We start from the raw sequence: 27,444 nt of genomic DNA on the forward strand, positions 1-27,444 counted from the left end.
TTCCACCTCATTTCCCTGCCCCCCCTTCCCCCCCCCCCGCTCTCTCCCCCCCCCCCTCTCTCTCTCTCTCTCTCTCTCCCTTGTATGTCTGCGGCTTCTTTCTTTCCTTCTGTCTCTCTCTCTCTTATTTTTCAATCTCTCTCACTGCTTGCAGAAGAATGAAAGAAAGAAAAAAGCAGTCAACGCAACAAATATATTGTAAAAGATATATTCATTATTCATATCAAGGCTAATACTTCCCTGAAAGAAAGCCAAGAATGAGTCACCAGCACCACGATACACTATAATGATAATAGTCAGTGGCGTAACTACGGGGGGCACGTGCCCCCCCCCCCCCCCCCAATCGGCTGGCCAAAAAAAAAACGGGCAAAAGGAGAAAAAGAGGGAGAAAGGAAGAGAAACGTAGCGGGAAAGAAGAAATAATTGTTCATTATAATAATACATATAATTATGTTATGTTATATTACATAAGAAACATTTTTTCATAATTTTTTGAAACATTTGCTCAAGGCCTATGTCTTCATTATTCCTGGTGTTCGCATTGTCTGTTTAACGAGATATATAATCTTGTTGTACTAAAACCTCCCATTTTCAAGTCAATATACACCAAATATACTTCCTCGCACTTCGATTTATTATTGCTTTATGAAGTGACATATGCTTCTTTTTCATGACTACTTAAAGTTATTGCCCCATTTTAAGGTCTTAATATAAATAATTTCCTGTCCGTGCTTACGTTTGCATGAGTGGATTGATGATATATGTCTGCTCTTCATGAATTCCTAAAATCAGTCCTTAAAATGTCCCTTTTTCTAATCTGAATATCAAAAATTTTCAGCTCGCGCTTCGCGCTCGCATCATTCGGTTAGTGAAATACGTATGGTCTTCGTGAATTCCTACAAACAAGCCTTAGAATGCCCCTCTTAAGGTCTGAATTTTCTAAATTTTCAGCTCGCGCTTCGCGCTCGAACTATTTGATTAGTTAGATGGGTATGATAATCATAATAACAATGACTACAAAAAGTGTTTCGTGTGTTTAGATGGATATTATAACAAAATTAGCAAGCGCTTGGCACTCGCATTAGATGACTATGATGATATATGTATACTCTTAATGGATTCCTTAAAAAAATTGTCCATAAAATGTCCGTTTGGGGTCAATATATACGAAAATTTCAGCTCGCGCTTCGCGCTCGCATTGCTTGTTTAGTGAGACAGGTACGTATCATGATTACAAAAATTTGCTTGTAATGTCTTTTTTTAGGTCTGAATATCTAAAATTTTCAGCTCGCGATTTGCGCTCTTATTATTTGATCAGTGACATACATATCCGTTAATAATGGCACTGTCCTTAAAATGTCTCTATAAGGTCAGTATACCTCGCAATTGAGCGCGCAAAAGTAACTCAAATTTTTGCTGGTGCCCCCCCCCCATGCCGTGACTCACGGTACGCCACTGATTATAGTACAATGTATAAAACTTTTAGTCACGCAAAATAATATGGCTAGGTATTAGGTCTTTTTCCGACGATACCCAGATGCAATGAGCATCTGAAATGGCGGTCTAGTCGACAATCCACGATTATCATCTTGAAAACCTTGGTATTTAAACCTTCAAATATGAATTGGAAGAAATAACGCTTAACAGATACGTAAAAGAAAAATGAATAAACTATATAAACTGATGAATATATATATTAAATCATAGATTAATTGGCTAATACAGCAGCAACAATTGGGAATATCGCTAGTTTGAGTACATTTCACAATATTGCACAACCATAAAAAAATGGAAGATGTTAGCTCATTGCCGTTTCACGTGGAAGTGTGATCTTTCAAGATTCTAATGTTCGAAAATCATACCACCTGACATGCTTGATTTGGCTACATTCGAAGGGGGGCGTTTCATGAAAAAAAAATGAGTCGGAGCCTTTCTCCGACTAATTTCACTTTATGCGACAAATTCAGCATCTCCGACTACATTTTACTGTTTCGACTAAATTCCATTTCATAAAAATTGGTCGTCTCGTCGTCCACAAGCTGTGCCCGTCCTCAGAGTGGTAATTAATATATATATATTTTTTTTAAACAGGTTCACACCCAGTTACCAATAAACGCATATAAAATTTCCATTTATTTGAAAACAGGATAAAAGAGCATTGTAGATTTAATGCCTTGCTCACAGGCATAGCTGCCGCGGATCGAACCCCGGACTTTTTCATGTATAGCCAGGTGCCTTATAGATCACTCCGCGGCCGGGGATCGAACCCCGGACTTTTTCATGTATAGCCAGGTGCCTTATAGATCACTCCGCGGCCGGGGATCGAACCCCGGACTTTTTCATGTATAGCCAGGTGCCTCAACCGCGTAGCCAGGTTTTAATTTTGGAGGGGGCGGTGAGTGCACGCGAAGCGTGCCAACACTTACAGAGCGCGCTCCCTAGGGGGAGGGTGCAGGGAGGGGGGGAGTTTCCCCCTCCCGCGCGAAGCGCGAAGTTTTCGATATCTCATCAAATTCAAATCAAAAGAAGGCGTCTCTTGCGTCTCTAGTACCCTTATCAACTCGAATATTGACTTGCTTTAAAAACAAAATTGTTTTCGAAATAAATTATGACCGCCCCAAGAATGGGCAAAAGATTGAAGAATGTGAAATAATTCCTCTTACCGCGCGAAGCGTGGAAGCCTAAATAGTTTTGTAAAAAGAGAGAACAGAAATTATTATGTCTATCTTGGTCATATCATATTTTATTGTAAAAAGTGTATCCACATTAAATTTCTTTAACTCAAGTCGCAAAACAGTAGAAGACGGGTATATACAGAAAGGAAATAGGCGCTATATTCCTTCCCGTTAATATAAAAAAAAAAATCTCTAAAACTTTAACCTGTTCTAAATTTGACATTTCTTATATTATATATAACTCGATTAAGAAGAAAAACGAGCTCAAAATGTGAAAGGGATGATGCAAGCTAGTAGAGGGACTTTTCCTTTCCCATGCTCGATCGCGAAGCGCGGAAACCTCGGTGATTTATTTTGGGAAAAAATGTGTAATTTCGCTCATATTAAGCGCTCCCTATAGATTAAGAAACTTCAGAGATATTCAAAATTTCAAATCAATGGCGCAAAACAAGAAAAAATGGATGTGCGTTGATATAGAATAAAGTATAATATCGTACATATGTTTGCATATAGCACGGCACGAATTTAATGCCACCCCTTTGAGCAGATACTTTGCCAAAAATTACTTGCTGAAAAGCGAAAGAAATAGCATTTGGGGACTCGGGGAGTGACGGTAATGTTTACCCGCTCTGAACAGAAGAGCCAAACTTTTGTGTAAATGCAATATTCGAAAAAATACTTGTCATACTCTTTACACACATACTTTATAATTTTTGGCTAGAATATACGATTCCCACAGGCAGGAAGGGGAAAAACGGAGTAGAAAAAAGGTGTGGGAAACAAAAAGGAATGGCAATTTAGATATTTTTATTGCGCGGAGCGCTGAAGCAAAATTTTGTATAAAGAGAGAAGAACGTCTCGTTTAGGTTTTTATTCTTTTAACCCAAAAAGAAGGGAAAAGACAACAAAGTTATACCTTCCTTCCCCTTCCTCCTTTCGCTTTCTCTTTTTCTAGTTTTCTCCTTTTTTTCTTTTTGGGAGCGTTTTTCTTGGGAGGCGACCGCCCCCACCGCCCCTCCTGGCTACGCGCCTGAGGTGCCTTAGATCACTCCGCGGCCGGGGATCGAACCATCGAACCCCGGAAATGTTCATGTATAGCCAGGCGCCACGGCACCTCCACTCGGCCCGTCCCTGTCAAACTCCCTCTCTAGTTCAAACTTTGTCACGTTAACGCTTCATTGGAGTTTACACTTTTTATCATGGCTACATTTTCATTTGGTATTTGGTCCGGTCGCGTCTTGTCCATTTCATTCACGTCTTCATCAGTCATAATAGCCCAGGGTTGAACATCACCCGACCCGATGATGAGGAACACGAGGGGACCGAACAGGGTGACAGCGGTGGTGATTAGGAATACAATCCTCCAACCAGCGGGGTCGGTCTGGAAATTAAAGAGAGAATGGAAGAGATGAATGAAAGAGGAAGGGAGGGAGAAAGAAAGAATGAAAGAGGAAGGGAGGGAGAAAGAAAGAATGAAAGAGGAAGGGAGGGAGAAAGAAAGAATGAAAGAGGAAGGGAGGGAGAAAGAAAGAATGAAAGAGGAAGGGAGGGAGAAAGAAAGAATGAAAGAGGAAGGGAGGGAGAAAGAAAGAAAGAGGAAGGGAGGGAGAAAGAAAGAAAGAAAGAAAGAAAGAAAGAAAGAAAGAAAGAAAGAAAGAAAGAAAGAAAGAAAGAAAGAAAGAAAGAAAGAAAGAAAGAAAGAAAGAAAGAAAGAAAGAAAGAAAGAAAGAAAGAAAGAAAGAAAGAAAGAAAGAAAGAAAGAAAGAAAGAAAGAAAGAAAGAAAGAAAGAAAGAAAGAAAGAAAGAAAGAAAGAAAGAAAGAAAGAAAGAAAGAAAGAAAGAAAGAAAGAAAGAAAGAAAGAAAGAAAAAGAAAGAAAGAAAGAAAGAAAGAAACAGAAAGAAAGAAAAAGAAAGAAAGAAAGAAAGAAGAAATAAATTATTACTATTAGTTTTTTATTATTATCATTAATATTATTATCAAACTATTTTTATCATTATCATTATTTTGTTTGGCGTCACCTGTGCCTGGGAGGTGAAAAGCAAATTGAATCACTATTGACCCACAGGTTTCTCCTTCCGATATAATTATGAATATGTGAATCAAGGCATGTAAAACAGAGGTCGTAAAACTTCAAACCCGCTTAAAGGTCAAGTCCACCCCAGAAAATTGTTGATTTGAATACATAGAGAAAAATCAAACAAGCATAACGCTGAAAATTTCAAATCGGATGAAAAAAAGAAGAAAGTTGTGACATTTTTAAGTTTTGCTTTTTTTGCACAAAACAGTTATATGCATAACTTAGTGATATGCAAATGAGTGAGTTGATGATGTCCCTCACTCACTATTTCCTTTATTTATTGTTCGAATTATACATTATTAGAATATTAAAGATTGACAATAAGGACCAACTTAACTTAATCATAAACTTTAAAAAAAATTAGTTTCACATGACAATGAGGAGAAAATTAGATTTTTCATATTTCATACAATAAAATACAAAATAAATAGTGAGTGGGTGACGTCATCAGTCTGCTCATTTGCATACCGACCAGGATTGGCCATATAGCTGTTTTGTAAAACTAAGCGAAATTTTAAAATGTCATAACTATCTGATTTGACATCCAATGTAATTTTCAGTGTTATGCTTGTTGGATTTTCTCCTTTTATTCACTTCAACTTTTTGTTAGGGTGGACTTGTCGATTCTGTAAGTAACATAATACAAAATGCTGAGCATGTCATGATTTTAATTTGTTTAAAGTTGAATGTTTTATGCATTTCCTGCTGAAAATTGTAGTTTCGGGAATGTTCTTTTAGAATCTGACAGGCGCTACTGGTAGCGCCTATCTTGGCACTCTTGTGAAATTTCGTACTCTGACCTCATGAGCTACGCCCAATGTTTATTCACCCAGTCATATCTCCGAATTATGATTACCCACATTTTAGTTTACGTTATGAATATATCATGTTTGGGATATAATTTCGAACCTGATCCTCGGTGAAGAGTGACGTCACAATAGGACCAATGAACCCCGAGGAGACAGCGATCGCGTTGCTGATGCCGGATACCGTCCCCGAGTAGCTGGGGGCGAGATCTATAGCGTTAACGAAGACGGCTGAGAAGACGACGCCCATAGCTACATACATCACGATCACGAGTATAACAATGACGGACGTGTCGCTTTTCACGATGAAGGAGATCGCCAAAAAACACGCAGCCATTACTGTTGCTCCTGATGAATAAAATAAGAAGAGGGGAAGATGTTTTTTTAAAAATGGCTGGATATAGGGGCGGCTCTTCAGGGGGTGGGCCTGTGGTTATTAAATTAGTGAGAGAGAGAGAGAGAGAGAGAGATTTTTTAAAGAGAATAAAGGAAAGAGAGAAAAAAAAGGTATTTACAGATCAACAGGGGAACATTTCATTAAAGTTGTCAGCACTGACAAGCCTGGAGACTTTCTCCTCACAATAGTAAAAGTAAGACGCCAGTGCCCCTCATCCAATCAAAACCATGGATTTAACTGACATCTTCAGCACTGACATTCAGTGCTGAATACTTTCAGGAAACACCCCCAGGGCCTGTTTACAGTTACTGAAGTGATTTCGTGACGAATACAGGTCAGACATGCCAGAGAAATAGGGCTACATGTACAGATTGAGGTTTACAAGAATATTTGTTTTACCTGAACATATGATAAGTTTTCGAACCGAGGTTCTACTTAAGATATTTCGATTTATCAGTGCGTCCGATATAAATGACGCAAGCAGTGAAGCAGTCCATTGACACACATATGGGATTGATGTAAGAAAGCCCACCTGAAAAAAAAATGAAAATAGCGGTAGGAATCGTGATAGTAATGATAAAAATGGAAAGAATTAGTGTTTATTATTATTATACTTATTATTTTCATTAGTAGTAATATTAGTAGTTGTGGTGGTAGTAGTAGTTGTAGTAGTAGTAGTAGCAGCAGCAGCAGCAGTAGTAGTAGTAGTTGTAGTAGTAGTAGTAGTAGTAGTAGTAGTAGTAGTAGTAGAAGTAGTAGTAATAATAATAATAATAATTGTAAATTTATATTGCGCAATTTCTATTTGGATATACTCAACTGCGCATTACAATACATAACAGATAAGCAGAAAAACAATTATTAACAGGATACGCAAAAATTTTAGAAGTAAATTTACGTTTGCTAAATTAATCGAAGAAAAATAAGTAAAGATGGATTATTTCTACAAAAAAGTGACTTATTTATTAAAAACTCTCTTGAAAGAGGTGGGATTTCAGTTTAGTTTTAAATAAGTTGACAGAGGATGCATTTCTTATTGAGGAAGGGAGACTATTCCAGAGTTTGGGTGCAGCACTGACAAAGGCACGGTCACCTAGTGTAATCTCTGTTTTACATGGTGGGAGACTGAGGAGCATGGGAACTACGAAGCCCGTAAGACTGGGTGGGTGATTTTAATTTAAGGAGTTCACTGAGATAGGTGGGGGCCATGTCATGTAGTATCTTATATGTTAGGAGCATTATTTTGAATTTGATTCGCTGACGTACTGGAAGCCAATGTAGATCGTAGAGTAGGGGCCTTACATGGGGAAATTTGGGGGAATTACAAATGAGTCTGGCACATGCATTTTGAACACGCTGTAATTTGTTTATCTGAGAATCTGGTAAGCCAAAAAGTAGTCCATTACAATAATCCAATTTGCTTGTTACAAATGCATGGACCAGTGTATTAATACATGTGCTGCTTAAATATTATCGGATATGACGTAAGTTGTAGAGATGATAGAAGGCAGTTTTGCATAGTAGTAGTAGTAGTAGTAGTAGTAGTAGTAGTAGTATCATTATTACTATTATTACTATACTACTAGTAGTAGTAGTAGTAGTAGTAGTAGTAGTAGTAGTAGTAGTAGTAGTAGTAGTAGTAGTAGTAGTATCATTATTACTATTATTACTATACTACTAGTAGTAGTATCATCATACTACTATTACTATACTACTAAAACTACTACTACTACTACGTGGGGAAGTGCTGAAAAATACAAATTGATGCAGAGATTCGAGGTTCCAGCCCTGGACTTTAAAGGCCGGTCAGGGACGTTACTAATCATACATGATTGATACAAGTCTGTAAAAACTCAAACACTCACCGTTTTGTCGGTCAATGGATTCCCTTATTTGACGTAATTGCTTTCCCCCTAAAAATGGAATTCGGAATTGCTAAGTTTTACTGTCTGAGTACTATTTCGCACGACTGATAAATAAATGTAATAAAAATACAATTTAATGAAAAATATGTTAAGCACTTACAGACATGATGTCAAACTGCAATACGTGTTTGAAGTAGATGGGTAGATTGCACGCCAAATTGAAGTACACGAATCCAGGAATACAGAACATTGTAATAGTGTAAGCGATGACAGGCAAGGATAGCAAGATCGACCGAATAGGTACCTTAGACGTATTCTGGAATAATAATGAGGACAGATATGTATTGCTTCTATTATTATATTCACAATCAAATATTGGCCATGCACAAAAACACAATGAAATAGTATTATATTTTTTCTTGAAAAAAAAGCAAGAACAATACTCAGTTACCAAGATTGCACATAACATTTTTTATTATTTTGAATGCAGGAAGACAGATTACTGTGGATTAAATTCCTTACTCACGGGCACGGGTGTCATGGCCGGGGATCGAACCCAGGACTTTCAAATGTCTAGTCAGTCGCCTTACACCACGGTATCTCCCTCCACTAATGGATGAAAGGAGCGATGATGCCAGTGAACAGTTTCGGTTTCAAAATAATATTTTGGTTATATTCCCATGGTTTTTTTAATACGATGACAAAAATGCAAGTATTGCAAGATCTTTCCTCTCTTAGATTATGGCTGTAGCATGCATGGATTTTTGTACAGGTCTATATACCTCTATGTTTGCAAGACTTATCAAGACATTACAAGAAAGCAGTAATTACTGCTGGGGCAGGTCAAGCTCTAAATGGGAAGTGTGCCTATAAAATGACCATATCCCCTCCCCTTGTGCGTGCAGATAAATGCGAGTTTGTGTAGAATGAAACTCTTGGAACAAGTTAGCTTTTGTGAAAGCAGAAAAATCAAAGAATAAGATCAACAAAACTTTGAGTAAAATAGGACTAGCAATAAAAGAGTTATGAGCATTTGAATGTCGAGATCACTAATGCTATGGAGATCCTCCCATTGGCAATGCGACCAAGATCTGTGATGTCACACACGTACAACTCTCCCATTTGGACACTGAAAATATACCCCAAAACATCTCTTTTTGCTCATTCTAATCATATGACAAACGATTCATCAATGATATAATGTTGTGAAACCTCTGTACTTGTCATCTCATAAAGAGAACACCTCACCTTGTGATAGACTCTATAAAAGTGAGAGTATAAGTTAAATAAGTACTAAATTTATGAGGGAGTTGTACGTGTGTGATACCCGGGGGGGGGGGCACTCAGTATATAATGCATAGTGGGTATGTGCCGCGGAGGGGACCCCCATTTTTACACTCAAATTTCCGTTCCAAGGCATAGCATTTTTGTCTTATTGAGAAAAAGAACAAAGAAAGCCGCTCCAAGGCATAGCATTTCCTTCTTATCGAGAAAAAAAGAAGAAAGAAATCCGCTCCAAAGCTTCGCATATTTTTCGTTACGCCGTTCCGGTCGCGTTGATTTGCTACAATTGGGACCTTTCGCAATCCTCACGGACGCTAATATTAGGGTCCCCTAACACAAAAGTTAACGCTTAATCATACACTTGATTTTTAAGATTGATTGTGCATTATAGTCAATAGAATCAAACGTAGAAAACTGCTCTACAATCAATGCTAAGCTTTGTGTTACAGGGGGGTTACAGGCCCCACAGATCTGCTTTTCGTGTGCAAAATCATTTTCCGCGACACCCGCACCATATATGCATGTATATTACGACTGATGGCTGGAGATATTCGAAATGCAGACCTAAAATAGATTATGACATGGATAAGAAAGTGGTTTTTCAAACAAATCGAGTACATATTGAGTGAGGAAAAACTTACTGAATGAAGGTTTAGATATAGATCATTACAGTCCATCGAATCGATATTACATTTAATGTGGATTATTGGTGTATCACTGGCAATTGATTTCATGGGTCAGATCAACCTCTCCAGCCGAACATTTCGCGTGAGTTGATATGTGCACACCATATGCAATACGTTTAATAAACTCGTTTCTTTTTGTTTCTTTTGTTTCTATTGTTTACTCCTTCTACACAAACGATATGCCTCTCGCACACGATGTAATGGGCATTATGTTTTACTTTCCCCAGAAATGGGGGATTAGATTCAAATTCCGGGGGGACCACTTCCATTGATGAGTAGATACCAGGCACGACCATGGGGTTTCGAAAAGTACCCTAAACAAGGGAAGTAATTCTTTTCCAGATTATGAAAATGCATCTCTTAACAAGTATTTGGCTTGTGAAACCATACAAGTATTGGATATATATCCCTTTTTTGTCAGCATTTTAAACATCGTTTTGACACCCTTATAACGTTACATAGGCCTATACGTAACGTACCTGCCCACTCTGTCCCCTTTTACGCGTGGTCGCTCCTGGTATCCACTAATCAATGGAAGTGGGCCCCCCGGGCGGCCTCTCGAGCTATAGGAGGAGTCAAATGTGGCTTTGGAAAGTCGTCCTCAATTGGATATATCGCTGTTACCGTAGTAGAAACCAAAATTTTGCACACGAAACACATATTGAATGTTTCCGTCGCAGATGCGAAACGAAAAAAAAATCTCATGTCACACAATTTGCATTGCAGGACAGAGTTTTACGACCATGATGACGGGCCCAAAAAGTCCCTTCCAAAATCAACTAACGTCGTAAATAAACGTGCGCGTCCTCAAACGAAAGGTCGGGAATTTTGGTGAAAAGCGGCCGTAGAGCGCTTTTCGACCATCGTCTAAGCGGGAGCGCACCCGGCGGAGGCCGCGCTATAGCTGCGTCATGCACGATTGCCCGTTCCATAGGGATGCATACGCACTCACAGAGATACGGAGATCCATTCCGAGGACCCCCGTTTCACAAACATTTGTAGTTCCGAAGCCCGTTCCGAGGACCCTCCTTTTTACAATAAGCCCGCTCCAAGGCCCCCGTTTTTTGCCTCGCCCGCGGCACACCCCTACCACTTTTTTGGTCGAGTGCCCCCCCCCCCCCCGGGGTGTGATATCACAGATCTTGGTCGCATTGCCGATGGGAGGATCTACATGGCACTAGTGATCTCAATATTCAAATGCTCATAACTTTCTTATTATTCATTCAATCTTCCTCAAACTTTCAACAATATGTTTCTTTGATTTTTCTCTTTGATATGGATTCAGCTGGTCTCAAGGGTTTCATTCTCCTTTAAGGGTGTGTAATTGAATGCACGCGTGCGATTGCTCTTTTTTAATCAATCAATTAAGAGTTTGACATGATCGAAGGCCATTTTGGAGACATTCTCCGGCCAATATAATTAACAGGTCGTGAATGTTGTCATTGAAGAATTGAATATCGTACCAAAGACAAATGCTATAGAATTCAAGTGAAAATTGTTCTCAGGGCCGACAATGGAAATGACAGGCATAGGGTATTCGCATGAAACAGCTGGGTTAATTAATGCGGGATGTCTAGCTTGTCCATCAGGTAAAAAATCTAAACACGTGAGTGTCATTTTCAAAGTAAAGTTAGATTTCCGAATGTCGTTCATTTACATGACGAAATGAGAGACGACATTCACTTTAACCTGCTACATCAAACGTACGCAGATACTTCGGAAGGCAGTGGGATGGGGGTAACGTTTCATAATAATAATAAAAAATAATAATAATAATACATGAGATTTGTATAGCGCACTTTCCATCTTGATAAGATGCTTGAAGCGCTTCAGAGCTGAACAACAAAAACTATTTTCATATAATACATGTCTGAACAATAAGTCATTGTCTATCAAAAAAACACTCTTAAACGGGTATGTTTTCAGGTTTGTAATTGATTTTCACCGATATAATGTTATAAGCTACTGAAAATCCTTCCATCTGATTGGCTGCGAGAAATTAGTCATTGACACAAGTCTGCATGAATGTTTCCCCAAGTGCGGCGCCATGTTTGTTTGGTTGGGTTTTTTTTATAAAGGGGTGGGGAGGGGGACTCGATCAAGAAGAACTGTTAATGGTACTGAAATTCGTGCATCTGATTGGCTGAAGGTCAATTTGGTATTAAATATTAAAATTTCACTGATAAGGCTCTTCATGAAACTCTCCCGATGCTTCTACTCCTTTACCATTAATATTTCTTTATATGCGAAATTAAAAAGATCAATATTTTTCATCAAATATTGTGATTTCCATAGCGGGTGGCATCATTATTTTATCGTTACATTTAGCGGTGTTTAACAAAGGCAATCAATACAATAAATGAATTCTATGATTCATATTATTTTGCTATTTTTTATATCAGTATATAGGAACGAGCTATTCAACTCATCACTTGTTGCTATGTCCGATAAACCATTGACACTATCAAATTTCTGAATTTCAAGAGTTAACCAATTTTTAAAGCTTTTTTCAATATCCACAAGTTCTGAATAACTACGATATTCATGAAGTTCTGAACAGCCCATTATATATTTAAGCCACCTTTTTAATAAGCCAACTGTCTCGAGTATAACAGGGTGACAAGTAACTAACGTTTTCTGCATTGTTTAGGTTACCATGATTTATTGGCGAATGCAGGGTAATAATAATACTAATCCGCTTTTTTATATAGCGCTTAATACATCGAAACGAAGTGTCCATGGTGTCTAAGCGCTTTACAGATATATCATTACACCCCGGTCATCGGATTCAATCAGTCATTCTCGCACACGTGTGCACATCCTCCACTCCCTGGGGAGTGTTCCAGTCAGTCGCCGATGAGGCGCACACAGTACTGGACAAGCTACAATGACTTTCACATCCTACCGGGTGCCCATTTAGTACCTGGGTCGAGAGTGACAAAGTGTGGATTAACGCCTTGCCAAAGGACGCCAGACCGCGGTGGGATTCGAACAAACGACCCTCCGTTTACAAGGCGAGAGTCAGGGTCATAAAACATATCCATAATTTAACTTTTTCTTGTATCATACCGATCTTTTTGATCTTGTTCTTTCGATGTACTCAAGTTCTGTATGTCTAATGCAAGGATGTTTATATGGATGATCATAAGATATCACTGTCCATAGAATCGCCCAAAAGATAGTAAGGCCACCTTTGAATTAAGAAAATCATTGAAATAAGAAAAAAAATCTTGTTAATTGTAACAAAAATTGTATAATTACCACAAAAATTCAAAAATTACATCGTAAATATAAAACCTAAAACAGAGATTACCATTGTTACTCAAATTTGAGTTTTCCGAGGACGAATTAACGACAATCAACCAATATTTATATTTATGAGCCACATTAGGTATATATATATATATATATATATATATATGTGTGTGTGTGTGTGTGTGTGTATATATATATATATATATAAAGAAAGAGAGGGCCCTTTGCACAACGTGTATTGCAGCGCGTCATGTTCTATGAATAGGCGTAAATAATTCAAGCATTGACGCTAGACGTAGCTTCCAAGTATCTCTTTTATTGCTAGCTTTCGGCCAGTAGGGCCTTCATCAGTTTACCTCATACATGCACACCTAGTCGACACACTCTCCCCGGCACTGGAATATTAGTATTAACTACACAAGACTTACTACTCCTTCAGATGCACAGAAACCCAAGTTAATTTCAATGCCGGCCTGATGAAGGCCCTACTGGCCGAAAGCTAGCAATAAAAGAGATATACTTGGAAGCTACGTCTAGCGTCAATGCTTGAATTTATTTACGCCTATATATATATATATATATATATATATATATATATATATATTGTGAAAGAAATGGATGAAGAGAACAATGGTAGGCGTAGCTTAAATCAAGGTTCCCCAGAGCTATCTACCCTTTTTGGAAAAATTGGTGATGCCGAAAAAATGTCTCTGCCGGGAATCGAACCCGGGCCCCCAGCTTTGAACGCCGGTGCCTTAACCACTAGACCACAGAGACGGGTTAGTGGCTAGGGCGACCTCGATCCATTGACCGTCAGATAGACAGATTTTCGACACCATACCAATTATAATTTCCTTTGTCGGGTGAAGGTGGGTTTTGAACAATGACAAGCCGCCATGCGCCTCAGCTGGATCAAATATATATATATATACACATACAAACATACCTAATGTGGCTCATAAATATAGCTGGATATATAATTTCTTTTCTCTACTGATAATCAACCATAAACATAACGCAATTATGGTCGACTATTCCATGGGTTTTGATATAATTACAATGTATTGTGCACATCGACGACTACGCAATCGGAATTTGTATAATTATAACACTTTTGTACAAAACAAGTAAAGAGACTGGTATTTTACGTGATTTAAAGGAAGATTCATGGTCATTACCAGCCACTTACCAACAAAATAGAAGCTTGAAGGCCACCCAAGATTAGCGCAAATTACTCCAGAAATAGACTGCCCTAGAGCCGGTCCAAATGCAAATCCTGTAAAAAGATCCGGGGTGCGTTTCATAAAAGGACTTGTCGGACGTTTTATCCGACAAGTCCCATTTTATCCGACATTTACCATAGGAACCGTGCCTCTCTGCCAATCAAAATCATGGAAAGATGTCAGATCTGACAACTTGTCGGATGAATATATTGATGAAACGCTCCCCAGGTGTAGTTTGTTCTACAAAAACATAAAGTCTCCACCAGTTTTGATATTGTAATAAGATATATGACTACATACTTTTACTGTTATTTTAATTATTAGCAAAATGAATATTGACATTGCAAACGGTTGACATAGGCTTACACATTGTAAAAATTTCAATGCTATATGGGGGCCTTTATAATCATTTTGTTACCACGTTTCAATAAAACGGCTAATAAGTATGAGACGAGACTATGATTGCAGTGGCGTTGAATGGGCCAAACACTGTGAGGGGGCCAGATATGGCAGAAGGGGAAGGGTTATAAGAACATACGTGAGTGAACGAAGCCAGCAAGCATGTTTTTATTTTTTAGTTCCAAAATCTAATTTCAAAAGATTTTTACATAAAATATCATATTTGACCCTTTCAATTTCCTTTTCTTCTCCTTTCTCTTTCTTGGCCGTGGAATTTTTTTGGGGGAGGGGGGCGGCCCCCTTCCTCAAACAAGCCCATTCTATCTTTGCCATATATTGCTGTATTGGTATTCTATAAACTTTGTAACCGTTTTTTTTTTTCGAATTTTGTAACAGCAAAGATACAATAATACGAATGTTATCGTATCTTTCTTTCTTACCTGCAACAATAAGTGCCATCATTCGGGTTCTTTCCTTGACTGGTGACCAATTATTCACCATTGGGTAAAGGGCAGGTAAGAAGAAACCCTGTCGAGAAATGATAATATTATTGCTTCACTTCATCGATTAACCTTTCGAATGGGTGAAGAGATGCGTGAAGCGGTGGCGGCAAATTTACATCGATATCCGAGTCGGAAATAATATGTTAAGAATTGACCTTCGTTGCAATTGTAAATGCTGTTACAAGGTGCAAGTAATTATGATTAGTTTGTGTTTTAATTGTCAATGATGTGAACAAATTAGATGTAATGGTGAATCTGAACATCTGTTTGTGATTAATGCAAACGGAAATCGAAGGGTCCCTTAACATTATTATATATTTTACTTGTTTCATACTCTATACTCTTTAAAAGAAAAGGTATGCATTCGTGTATTATTTGTCATCCTTGCACGATCCAGATTTTAAACCTTGAATGATCTGATTCTCGGATGATTGTACGCAGCAGGGGGTTGGTTTCATCCGAGAAATAAAAACCTCTTTTGCACTAGCGTACCTAAGGCAGTCTGCCCCCCCCCCCCCTGATGAGTCACAACTCATGCAGGGGACGTACCCCTGCCCCCCCCCCCCTGACGAGTCCCAACTGATCAAGGGGACATGCCCCCCCCCCCCCTTTTGAGAAGCAAAAATAATAGTTTTTAATGTAAAAATGCAATGAAAACAGACGTGTGCCCCCTCTTTTAAACTTGAAGACCTTTTTCTTTCTTTTTCTTTTTTTTTTTGCTTGTCAATTTTTTTCCTGGTACGAAATGTCCTTTATTTGCGGTTGAAGGCCTTTTTTTTTCTGGTACAAAATCCTTTATTTTTCTTTATTTTTGGTTGAAGACCTTTTTTTTTTTGCTTCTCAATTTTTTTCGGTTGAAAATCCTGGGTACGCCGCTGCTCTTTTGTTACAATGTTTCACCAAAAACCCCTCAATTTCAGTAAAGGCCTTGTCTTCAGTTTGATTGCCATATTCTTGATTCCTTTCGCTCAAGATAAAACTTCGAGCGTGATAGATTTTGTTATTCTGATTAAATAATTTTTGTTGTTGAAATAACTGAATAAAATTAAACTGATACTGTTTCTGTCTCATCACCCGCTCTGTCACTCTCTCTCCTTATTTCTTTCTTTTTCTTTCTTTCTTTCTTCTCTTTCTTTCTTTCTTTCCTTTTTCTTTTTCTTTCTTTCTCTCTTTCTTTCTTTCTGTCTTTCTTTCTTACTTTATTTCTTACTTTCTCTCTTTCTTTCTTACTTTATTTCTTACTTTTATTCTTTTTTAGTTTCTTTCTTTCTTACTTTCATTCGTTCTTTCGTTCTTTCTATCTATCTTTCTTTATTTATTTATGTTTGTGTGTAGTTTAGTGTTTTATCTTTGCCTTTTATGTGTAAATTGGTTTTCACACACGGAGACATACAAATTACCTCGACAAATCCGGCCAGACATCGCGTTGCAAAAAAGAATTCGATGCTGGATCGAGCCGCTAACGGCCCCAAAATATTAAAAACAGCGCTGCCAAAGGCCCCTCCAAAGACGATCCATTTTCCTCCGAATCTGTCTGCTAGCCATCCCGCTGGTATGTTGCCTAAGGTATACCCGATATAGAATGCAGCTAATAGAAGCTCCTGGATATGACTACTCCAGTTGAACTCGCCCTCGGCTTGTGCGATCTCCTATAGGAGGGAAGCATCGGTAATATTATTAAAGGTCAAGTCCACCTCATAAAAATTTTGATTTGAATCAACAGAGAAAAATCAGACAAGCATAATGCTGAAAATTTCATCAAAATCGGATGTTAAATAAGAAAGTTATGACATTAATTTAAAGTTTTGCTTATTTTTCTCAAAATAGTTATATGCACAACTCAGTGATATGCAAATGAGAGAGTCGATGATGTCCCTCACTATTTCTTCTGTTTTTTATTGTTTGAATTATACAATATTTCAATTTTTACAGATTTGAAAATAAGGAACAACTTGACTGAACCAAATAATGTTAAACAATGGTAATTCCATATGTTCAGGGAGAAATAAAACTTTGTTTCATAGGACAATGAGATAATTAGAATATATCACATTTCATATAATAAAATACAAAAGAAAAAGTGAGTGAGTGATGTCATCAGTTCCCTCATTTGCATACCGACCGGGATTATGCGAAATTAAGCAAAACTTAAAAATGTCATAAGTTTCTTATTTTATATCCGATTTTGATGAAATTTTCAGTGTTGTGCTCATTAGATTTTTCTCTTTTTATTCAAATCTACATTTTGTTGGGGTGGACTTGTCCTTTAAACAGGAAAATAATAATTCTGTTTTTGGAGAAATCGGATTCTTTCCCAATCTTATCGCTCAATAGCGGTATAATTCTAAAATGAACAAATTGTTTTAAGCAATTACATACTCTTTGCGGGGGTCATTGTGGTCATTATAGCTGTATTATACCACTTTGACATTAATATATTGTGTCTATACTTTGTAACAATTAAAGATGTATTTCAAACTTACATTGTTTTAGATTATATATTTTGTTTTGCGTATATACTCGTTTTGTTCTATGAATCGGGGCCGTAACGATAAGAGCATATTTCTTAAAGGGCATCCCAATTGAATATTTAAGTCTTTTACGTAATTAACGTATCTACGTAGAGCTTATCATGTTATGTTATTATCAATTAATTCTTAAACAAACAAATATTTTAATGACACTTTTAAAAAACGTTAAGTTCGTTTTCAAATTGTATTTTATCAAACTCAAGAGGAAAATTTAAAATGAACGCGAGCACCGATCGTTTTCAACTGTTGTCTCCGTTTCTCAACATATGGATCAATGACGTAATGAGCCAAAAAAAATTAAGGGGGCCAGGTATGGCGTATCGGGCAAATAAATATATAGAAAGGTGCGAGCAAGCAAATTTTTCGACATTTTTATTGTAAAACTCCAAAAGTGAAAGGTTTTTACATAATATTCAGAAAATGATATATTTCACCTCCTCTCTTACCTTTCCTTTATTTTTCTTTTTTTTTCGGAGTCGTGAAAAAAAATTGGGGTGCAAGCGCCCCAAGCCCCCCTCCCCCAATCTGTACGCCACTGATACGGATGAACCCTTGAAAGCGTTAGATTGATATATTTACACCTACACATACATGTTTACTCCATATTCAAGTGGGTCGCAAGAAAATGATATCAAGTTTGAATAATCGCCCATAAAGGGAAATTCACATACATCATTACAATATTACAAATTGGGTATTTCATCCGTTAGCACTCTGAGCTCTTGAAAATACAAAGATTGTTTTTTTATTCTAAATATGTTAACTTATCTAATACTATAAAACATTTCAAGAGTTGAAGAAAATTTTCTGTGACTATACACAAAAAAAATACCCCAAAATATGGAAATAGTATAAACTAATTTATGAAGACAAAGCTAGTAAGACTTATGCAAATATGACTGTAGAAAATGGAATTACACTGAGATAAGCAAACAAAAGATATCGTATTTGAATAAAGATTATAACCAATTTTTGCAAAACATTCAACCGATAAGCCTAATCTTTTAGCAGTCCCCTCCGGTCTATTTTATATGAATACAATAGAGGTTCAAGATTCATGAACGATTAGTTAATAAGTAATTAATTTCATTTTTTAATTCTGTTGGGAGGGGGTGTATGCGTTTTAAATCTTTCTGTTAGGCAGAGATAAGGGAGGTATCGTTTGATCGTTACCTTTGAAGCACTGCTTCCACTGATGTTGACATTCGATATGTCACTTGGGGGCGCAGGGTAAAAGCCCACAGTATTAGTATAGGTTCCGTTCATCGTCATCTGAAATGGCGGGCTCGATGAGTTGTGATGACTACCACTCCCCGCCATTATTGCCATGGCAACGCTGATGTTGAGTCGCATCATTAGAACGACAGAGATCCCCAGGAACGCCATACAGGCAAACAACCATCGAATTGAGGGTATACCTTGGAAAAACGGGGGAAAAATATTATAGATTGCCCTTTCATAAACCCAATAAAACCCAATTATGCGGCTAATAGCAGCATAATTTGGTCGTAAAATCAGAGGAGGACAAGAGTTATCCGCATTATTCTGATGCTGCTATTATCCGCATACAAGATTTTGAGTTTATGAACGTATTTCCAAATAATGCGGATAATTGCCATGGTGTGGTCACAAGGTCACCCTTTTCCAACACAACCGCATCGGAGGGGGCGTGTCCAGTTGTCATGACGATTATCCGCCTTTTTCAGGACGGGCGCTCGTAAAAATAATGCGGATAATTTTCGGAGTTTGTGAACGCAATTTTTATTGAATTATCCGCATTACTCTTAGGCGGCTAATTGGAGGATAGGTTTTATTGGGTTTATGAAAGGGGTAAGCCGCCAGGCAGAGGGGGAGGGCGGATAAGAGTATTACGTTTTTAACTGACATTCGCTTACCTTTCATTTTGCTTGGTAGATCAACTTAAACAAATGCTCACTGTTGTAGAATATAATGCTACGTCTGTTGTGCCTGCGATGGATATCTGTAAGAAATGCATAAACCAATATTTCCCTTCATTATATACCTCTGTTGGCCTATATGTGATAGAAATGCGCTAACTAATCATGCTGGTGGCGGGCTGTATACTGCCGTCGAAAGGAAAAAAACATGACTTGGTATTGCATTGTATTTTTCGGCATCATAAATTTTCCTTAACCTTCAACAAATCAAGACAATACGACCTTCTACAGATGTCAATTTTTTTTCCCCGAATTGATTATCAATTTACGAATTATCTAATATTCGACTCACTCGTAGATGTACCAAAACAGTGCACAATCAAACCTCGATCCTGGCACCACTGAAATGCTGAGTATAGCACGTAGGCTGCATGGGGGTGCACGTGCACCCTTCCGCTGAAGCAGAGGAGTTCCGATACTGGCAAGCAAAACTTCTGCATCCTTTCTTCTGCTTTCAACAGCTGACTTTCCAAACTATAGGTTCACCTTCCCAAGATATGTCCCCCCCATACCAAGGGCGGAAATCTCTCCCCAAAGGTAGGGGGACCAGGGACTGGAAAATTTGACAAGCAAAAAAAGGTTATCACCCGAAATGTCAGGTCAGTTCGACCTAAATACAATTGACAAGCAACAAAAAAAATGGTTATCTCGTCAAAAATACATAAAGAACAAAAATAGCCGGGGGACATTTGTGTCCCCCCATACTATCTTGGGTAGGGGGACGCGTCTCCCCTGCCCCCCTGGGATTTCCGCCCATGCCCCATACCACGTTTTAGTTCCACCTCCGGCCCCCGTGCTCAAACCAGCCTGCGCCCTTGTTATTCCAACATTCTTTTGAAGAATATATACCTTATATACCTCACTGAATCCTTTATCATCCGCGAGTGGTCTGAGGGAAAGCTTTCTACAAAATGTATAATCTCTCGTAAACAAGATACACATTGCATCTTGTTTACAAGAGATTTGGAGGAAGGGACATTTATTGTATACGGATTATTATCTAAATATATAGGCCTATATTATTCATTTATCTACTGTAGTTTCTTCTTGGATACCCGGTCTCCCGAAACAAAAAATAAAAAACACACACATATTAAAATTGAAAGGCGAAACTGTCGAGATATAGGCCTAATAACAAACTAGATGTGCATGACTGCACCTACCCTATGCAGGGCCGGATCCAGCTGGATTGGAGGGGCTGAAGAGGCTTGCCCCCCCCCCCCCTATGTCCATACTTATCATGAAAAGGTTTCGTTTTATATTTAGTTTGATCTTATTTATGGAGTCTGCATGCCTCCATTATCCGGGACCGGAGTCGAAATAATGATTTTATCTTTGCGCACAGAAATTAAAATCCATCATGGTAAATCGAAATGCAGTTGTAATTTTGCAAACGATAATCAAATTAATTAGGTCGTATAATTTAAAAATTCTGTTTCCCTTGACCTCATGATATTTTCTAGTGCCCGATCCACTGAGTAAGCTGATTTGATTCTGATTGTAGTATTGTTAATATTGGTGTGCAAAAACTATGCTAATTCGTACCACTAAATTCACGGTTGTAAACTGCGCACGAGCAGAAAAAGGTCATTTGAGATAAACCATGAAGGTGGCTTTCAAATTCACGGACATAGGCATTTGTGATTTGATGATTATTCATGTTTCCTTTCAAAATATTCATTTTATCACATCTAAGCTGAAGAGTAATAAATAGAGCCTTCATAATCACTGGTATTTAACAGTAGCCTAAACAATAGTCAAATGTGCCAAAGGCAGACAAGAAACCAGATTTCCAAACTGTATCCCTGATGTACTATTCTATATAGTCACCTGGTCTATACAATGCCTTTTGTTCTTAGAATTTTAATACTCTACCGGTAAAGCTTATACGCAACATCTACATTTGAAAATGATAGTGCTTATCCTAATGAAAAATCACAAAGGTCATTTGAAAAAAGTTGATCATGAGCTAACCGTGAACTGGCTTATTCAACAGACATTGCTAACACACTGAAAGCGGATTCATTAAACTTTACCAAGCTATAAAAGATCTTCTTGAAAGTTGCCATTTCGGAGGCAACAGTTAACCACCACCTAAAGGGGCTTTCACAATTGCTCTTGCGATTGTTTGCGATAATTTGGTCACAATATATGTTGCACACAATCGCAACGGTTGTAAGCAGTCGCACCACCAATTGTGAAAGGGGCTTAAATAGTCCACGTTTGATTGCCCTTGATATATACGTATACACAAAACACTGAGGTACGGAAATTTGAGTGTTTGCATGGTAAAATGGCCCCCCCCCCAAAAAAAAAAAAAAAAAAAAAAACAAGTTCCACAACCAAGAAAAGGGAATAATGAGAGGGAAAAAAGGGAAATAAAGAATAGTAAGGTATGCTACTCAACCGCGTAGCCAGGATTTCATTTTGGAGGGGGCGGTAAATGCACGCGAAGCGTGCCAACACTTACAGAGCGCGCGAAGCGCGCTCCCTAGGGAGGGGGAGTTTCCCCCTCCCGCGCGAAGCGCGAAGCTTTTTGTGTTTCATAAATTAAAATGAAAAGGAGCCTTGTCTCTAGTAGCTATATTAGCTCCAATTAAGTTGACTATATTGTGATTTTGAACCTTGTTTTCATGAACCTTGTTTTTAAAAGTGATTGTGAACGCACACAAAAGGAATACAATGGAGGAAATTAATATAATAATAATCCCGCGCGAAGCGCGGAAGCTGAAGCGTTTTATCAATTTTTTTGCCATGAAAAGGGTCCAGAGAAAAGGGTATTCTCAATGATATATTGAATACTTCCCTTAGAAAGATCAGATTTGATTACAAACAATTTAGCGACAGTGCACATATTTAACTCGCAAAACAGAGGAGAAGAAACTTGTGTATATGCCGGGAGGAAGATATTCCTCCCCGCGCAGAGCAATGAAACTCTGGAATTTCAAAGAGCGGACGTTTCATCAAATGCAGATATCTCTAATACCCCATCGCCTCTAATTCAATTGATTTTCTAAGATGATTGAACTTCATTACAAGGAAAATAGTGCGCCAAAAGTTGAAACTTCTGTGATTTATATTGAAATTACATAAAAAAAGGATGCCTAATTTCTTTGACTTATCCTGAAGCGCTTCATTTTGAATTATAAAGAAACTTAAGTGTCATTCCAAATTTCAAACTGAGGGCGCAAAACAGGACAGGAGATGAATGTGCAGGGAAATGACATGAAGTTTAATAGAATTTGATAAAAAATATTGTACTTTTTTATTCAATACGACACGAATTTTATACCTTCCTCTTTTAGAATTAGGAACCTGTTTGCCCCGAAATTATGGTTGTTTAGTAATGAGCTGAAAAGCGGGAGAAGTTGACTTTATGGAGGTGACGGCAGAAATTGATATAAAGATTTTACACACCCGGAGCCGACCCGAACAGAAGTTGGGCGATCAATTAAAAAAAAGATAACTTCATATACTTCGGCCTAACCTTACCCTAATTCCATGCCCTAATGTATACATTTGAACTTTAACTGGCAAGAAACACATATAGCTGAGGTGGAAAAACAGTGTTGGGAAACAATGGAGAACTTCAGTATTTTCATTTAACCGCGCGCAGCGCGGAAGCAAAATTCATATATAAATTTAGAGCAAGAGTGGAGGAGTTTCTCTTTGAGAAAAAAAAATAAAGAATAAAAAGAAAAAAAAACACAAAGCTACCTTTCTTCCCTTTCCTCCCTTCCCTTTTCCTTTTCTCCTCTCTTTTTTCCCTTCTTTTTTTTTCTTTTTTGGGGACGTTTTTTTTTGGGGGCGACCGCCCCCACCGCCCCCCCCCCCCCTGGCTACGCGCCTGATGCTACTGATGTCAATTTATACCACACAGTTAGTTTTCATTTTAAAAAGCTCAAAAATCTGGGCTCGCTCAGGACATTTTCAGAAATTTGGCGGAAAACACCTTAGCTATAGTTGAAATATATAATATCGCGTCAAGATACCATTCAAGATACAATTAAACTTGAACATGTTTTCATTAAAGGGATGGTCTGGGCTGAAAGTATTATAGCTTAATAAATAGAGTAGAAATCACTGAGCAAAATGCCGAAAATTTCATCAAAATCGGATAGCAAATAACAAAGTTACTGAATTTTAAAGCTTAGCAATATTTTGTGAAAACAGTCGTTATGAATATTCATTAGGTGGGCTGATGATGTCACATCCGCACTTGTTCTTTTGTATTTTATTATATGAAATTAGGTTAATTCAATTTTTTTCCTCCAAGAACTAGAAAAATTGGATTGACAACTGATTTAGTGCATTAGATATTTATTGTTGCAACTTATTTCATTATAGGGGAGACATATTATTCACACAAGTATGAAATAATGAAAAAATTATGATTTTATGTAATAACATAAGAAAACGGAAAGTGGAGATGTGACATCATCAGCCCACCTAATGAATATTCATGACGACTGTTTATAGCAAAATATTGCTAAACTTAAAACTTCAATAACTTTCTTATTTGTTATCCGATTTTGATTAAATTTTCGGCATTTTGCTCAGTGAATTCTACTCTATGCATTAAATATTTTCAACCCGGACCATCCCTTTAAGTATGTGCTAGTTCGTCGTCACCTTGAAAGACCTTTGGAACGTTCATCCAAGGGACAAGTAAACAAACGAGCACTTAAGACTCCAATGAAATTCCCCTTATTCCCCTTGCTTGGCATGTTTGTCAAATCATACATGTATCTACATTCACATCATACTGCGCGTGGCACATAGAGTATATTTAGTAGTACTTAAAGGACAAGTACACCCCCAACAAAAAGTTGATTTGAATAAAAAGAGAAAAATCCAACAAGCATAACACTGAAAATTTCATCAAAATCGGATGTAAAATAAGAAAGTTACGACATTGTAAAGTTTCGCTTAATTTCACAAAACAGTTATATGCACATCCTGGTCGGTATGCAATAGAGGAGACTGATGACGTCATCCACTCATTATTTCTTTTGTATTTTATCATATGAAATATGAAATATTCTATTTTTCTCCTCATTGTCAAGTGAAACAACGGTTAATTCCTCCCTGAACATGTGGAATTAGCATTGTTTAATACTATATGGTTCGGTCAACTTGGTCCTTATTGTCAAATCTGCAATAAAATGAAATATTGTATAATTCAAACAAAAAAAAAACAAAAGAAATAGTGAGTGATGGACATCATCGACTGACTCATTCGCATGACACTGAGTTGTGCATATCACTGTTTTGTGAAAAATAAGCGAAACTTTAAAATGCCATAACTTTCTTATTTTACATCCGATTTTAATGAAATTTTCAGCATTATGCTGGTTTGATTTTTCTCTATATATTCAAATCAACATTTTTCTCGGATGGACTTGACCTTTAAATGTCAAGTCCATGCTGGCAAAAAATATGATCAAAATCTAAAGAAAAAACTAAATTAAGCATGGTGCTGAATATTTCATCAAAATCGGATGTAAAATGATATTAAAATGACATTTTAAATTTTCGCTTATTTCACATTATAGTTTATGGATGATATTTTTAATAAAGACATTTTGAACAGTAATGCATAAAAATAACCATGCAGAATGATAAAATACCTTGCTCTATAGGGCATAAAGGTTTTTTATAATTCTCGTTTCATTCAACCAACAATAATAATTATGATGCATGTGGTAGAATTGAACTTTAAGCCGGACGAAAGTCTAGAGTATGTATTAAGTTCATGAACGACAACTCGAACGACATGAACCCTTTGAACTCCAAACCAACATCCATACCCAACAAGAGCTAGGCCTATAGGATTAATGGATCAGTTGTCAGACACAATACACCAGCGAATCAGTTTCAACGGGAATAATACTGATATGTGGGGCCTATTATAATGTAGTAGTCGAGTTTTATTCAATTGTTTAGTAGAACGTATTTACACAGGTACAAAGAAATGTTCTCCATCGTTCAGAGTCGTTTTTTATTTGTCAGCCGATTTGGGGTGCGCCCTATACCCCCATGCCCCCCCCCCCTCACGTTGGCATTGCCCTAGGATATGTGCCTTTTTAAATCTGTTTTCGTGTAGGAATGAGCCGAGAATGAACAGGGGGACACTCGCCCTAGCTGCAAAGGGTAGGGGTGTGCCGGGGGCGGCCCCATATTCTGAAACCATAAAGAGATCATTTGCTATGACGTGGGTGTCACGACATATGCTCCAGCGACATTTGCTCTGGTCTTAATAGCTCAGAGGGCATGCATTGGGTTAGAGTCAGGAATGTATAGTAATAGAGTTTTTTGTTAAAATAGGATTGGGGTTTATTTAGTTTTGGAGGCTGGGTTTATACTTGGTTTTAACGTGCAAATTTTCCATCGGAGCAACAGTCGCCGGAGCAAATATCACACGTGGAACCATGACATGACGGGCTTAAGAAGTAGATTATCGACCCTCTACAAATGGGGGTGCTTGCATGGGAACTGGAATACAAATTGAACTGATACCAGATATGAGGGGCTTAGGAAGGACGGGTTGGTCAATGAAAAAAGGGTGAAATTATATGCTTGGGAACTACAACTGACATCGGCGAGAAAGGGTCGCACATCCCCGTATGTAAGTGAGTGCCCTCCCCCCCCCCCCCCCGAGTAAGGAACGTGCCTGCTAGAAAATATTGGCCTAGCTTTAAACAAAAGGTCTGCATACATTCCGAACGAAAATTGAAAAGGAATATCCTTTCATATCATAGCAAAAGCTTACCTTAAATTTCAGTCCACAAAAAATTCCAAATCCTATAGGATTTTGTGGGTGATGGCGTTGTTGTCTTGCGTGCATGCCTATTTTCCTCCATTCAACGACGTGCGACTCCCAAGATGGAATATATAGATGCAATGATCTCGCAGCAACTGTTATATGCAGCTTCTTGCATTCAATTTCAATTTACTATGCAGGCCTATAGCCTATATAATAGATATATCTTGACTTGTGTGCATAAATAGCTTTTACAAATGCGATTTACGTTTGTTTTGGTCTATGTATGTTTCGAGAATCGATATAAACACTCTTGCGTGCGAATATGCATGCATCTCAGTCTATCCTCGAGATCGAATTCAAGAAGCTCATAAAGCATAAAGTAGGTCTTATACAGCACACATTGCTCCCGTCTTCATGTATTATCATAATGCATTTCGAATTTAAGAAATAAAAGCTGAGTTGCCACAGCGAAGTGTGATAAACCGTGATATAATGTCCGATGAATATTTTACAAAATCAAGTTCAACTGCACTGCATTGCTTATGTTCCTTACCGGTGTTCAGTGAATGTGTATAATGACGATGAACGCAGTGCACGAACCTCTGTTTAAAGGGAGCTCTAGCTCTAACACTCTTTTTACCCGCCGGTCCCCGCGAATACCTGCTTCTGTTTTTCCAGTTTCAGTGGCACATCAATTTATATACAACCGCAGCTTTTGTAGGATGAATTGACTTCACTATCTTTGAAACCAATCGATGGATATTTTCTCTCTTATTTTTATAATAATCAAATCCAAAAATATAGAGGGCCTACGTATACCGCCAATTAAATCTGTTCCAATAGTGACCTCTCATGCCTAAACAGTGCGTCCCAAAAAACTATACACTTTTGAAATGGCTGCCAAATAAAAAAGTATATCACTTTGGGGGGAAAGACTTATATATATATGGAAAGCCAATAAAGTCAACTTTCAAATGACACCAAAATGTTGGAAAACTATTCATGCTTGAGTGAGCA

The 27,444-nt window shown here is 37.8% G+C and overlaps 1 protein-coding gene across 3 annotated transcripts; it reads right to left on the reverse strand.

The window, feature by feature from the left end:
* Window positions 1–192: 192 nt before the first annotated feature.
* LOC129259005 (sialin-like) lies at window positions 193–27,221 on the reverse strand. 3 transcript variants are annotated; one of them, XM_064098403.1, is made up of 11 exons: window positions 26,434–27,221; window positions 19,599–19,684; window positions 18,877–19,121; window positions 16,573–16,821; window positions 15,110–15,197; window positions 14,237–14,323; window positions 12,862–12,983; window positions 7,983–8,138; window positions 6,357–6,489; window positions 5,664–5,908; window positions 193–4,056 (listed from the first exon to the last, which is right to left on the reverse strand). In XM_064098403.1, exons 2-11 carry the CDS (start codon window positions 19,603–19,605, stop codon window positions 3,838–3,840), a joined length of 1,551 nt encoding a protein of 516 aa, XP_063954473.1. In that variant the 5' UTR covers window positions 19,606–19,684; window positions 26,434–27,221; the 3' UTR covers window positions 193–3,837. The 3 variants fall into 3 exon arrangements, with proteins under 3 accessions (XP_063954473.1, XP_063954475.1, XP_063954474.1); XM_064098405.1 differs by having other exon boundaries at window positions 26,981–27,099; XM_064098404.1 differs by lacking the exon at window positions 26,434–27,221 and adding an exon at window positions 19,954–20,547.
* Between the last annotated feature and the right edge of the window lie 223 nt (window positions 27,222–27,444).

Source organism: Lytechinus pictus, chromosome 4 (assembly GCF_037042905.1).
Source record: "Lytechinus pictus isolate F3 Inbred chromosome 4, Lp3.0, whole genome shotgun sequence".
In the NCBI taxonomy this organism is placed as follows: Eukaryota; Metazoa; Echinodermata; class Echinoidea; order Temnopleuroida; family Toxopneustidae; genus Lytechinus; species Lytechinus pictus.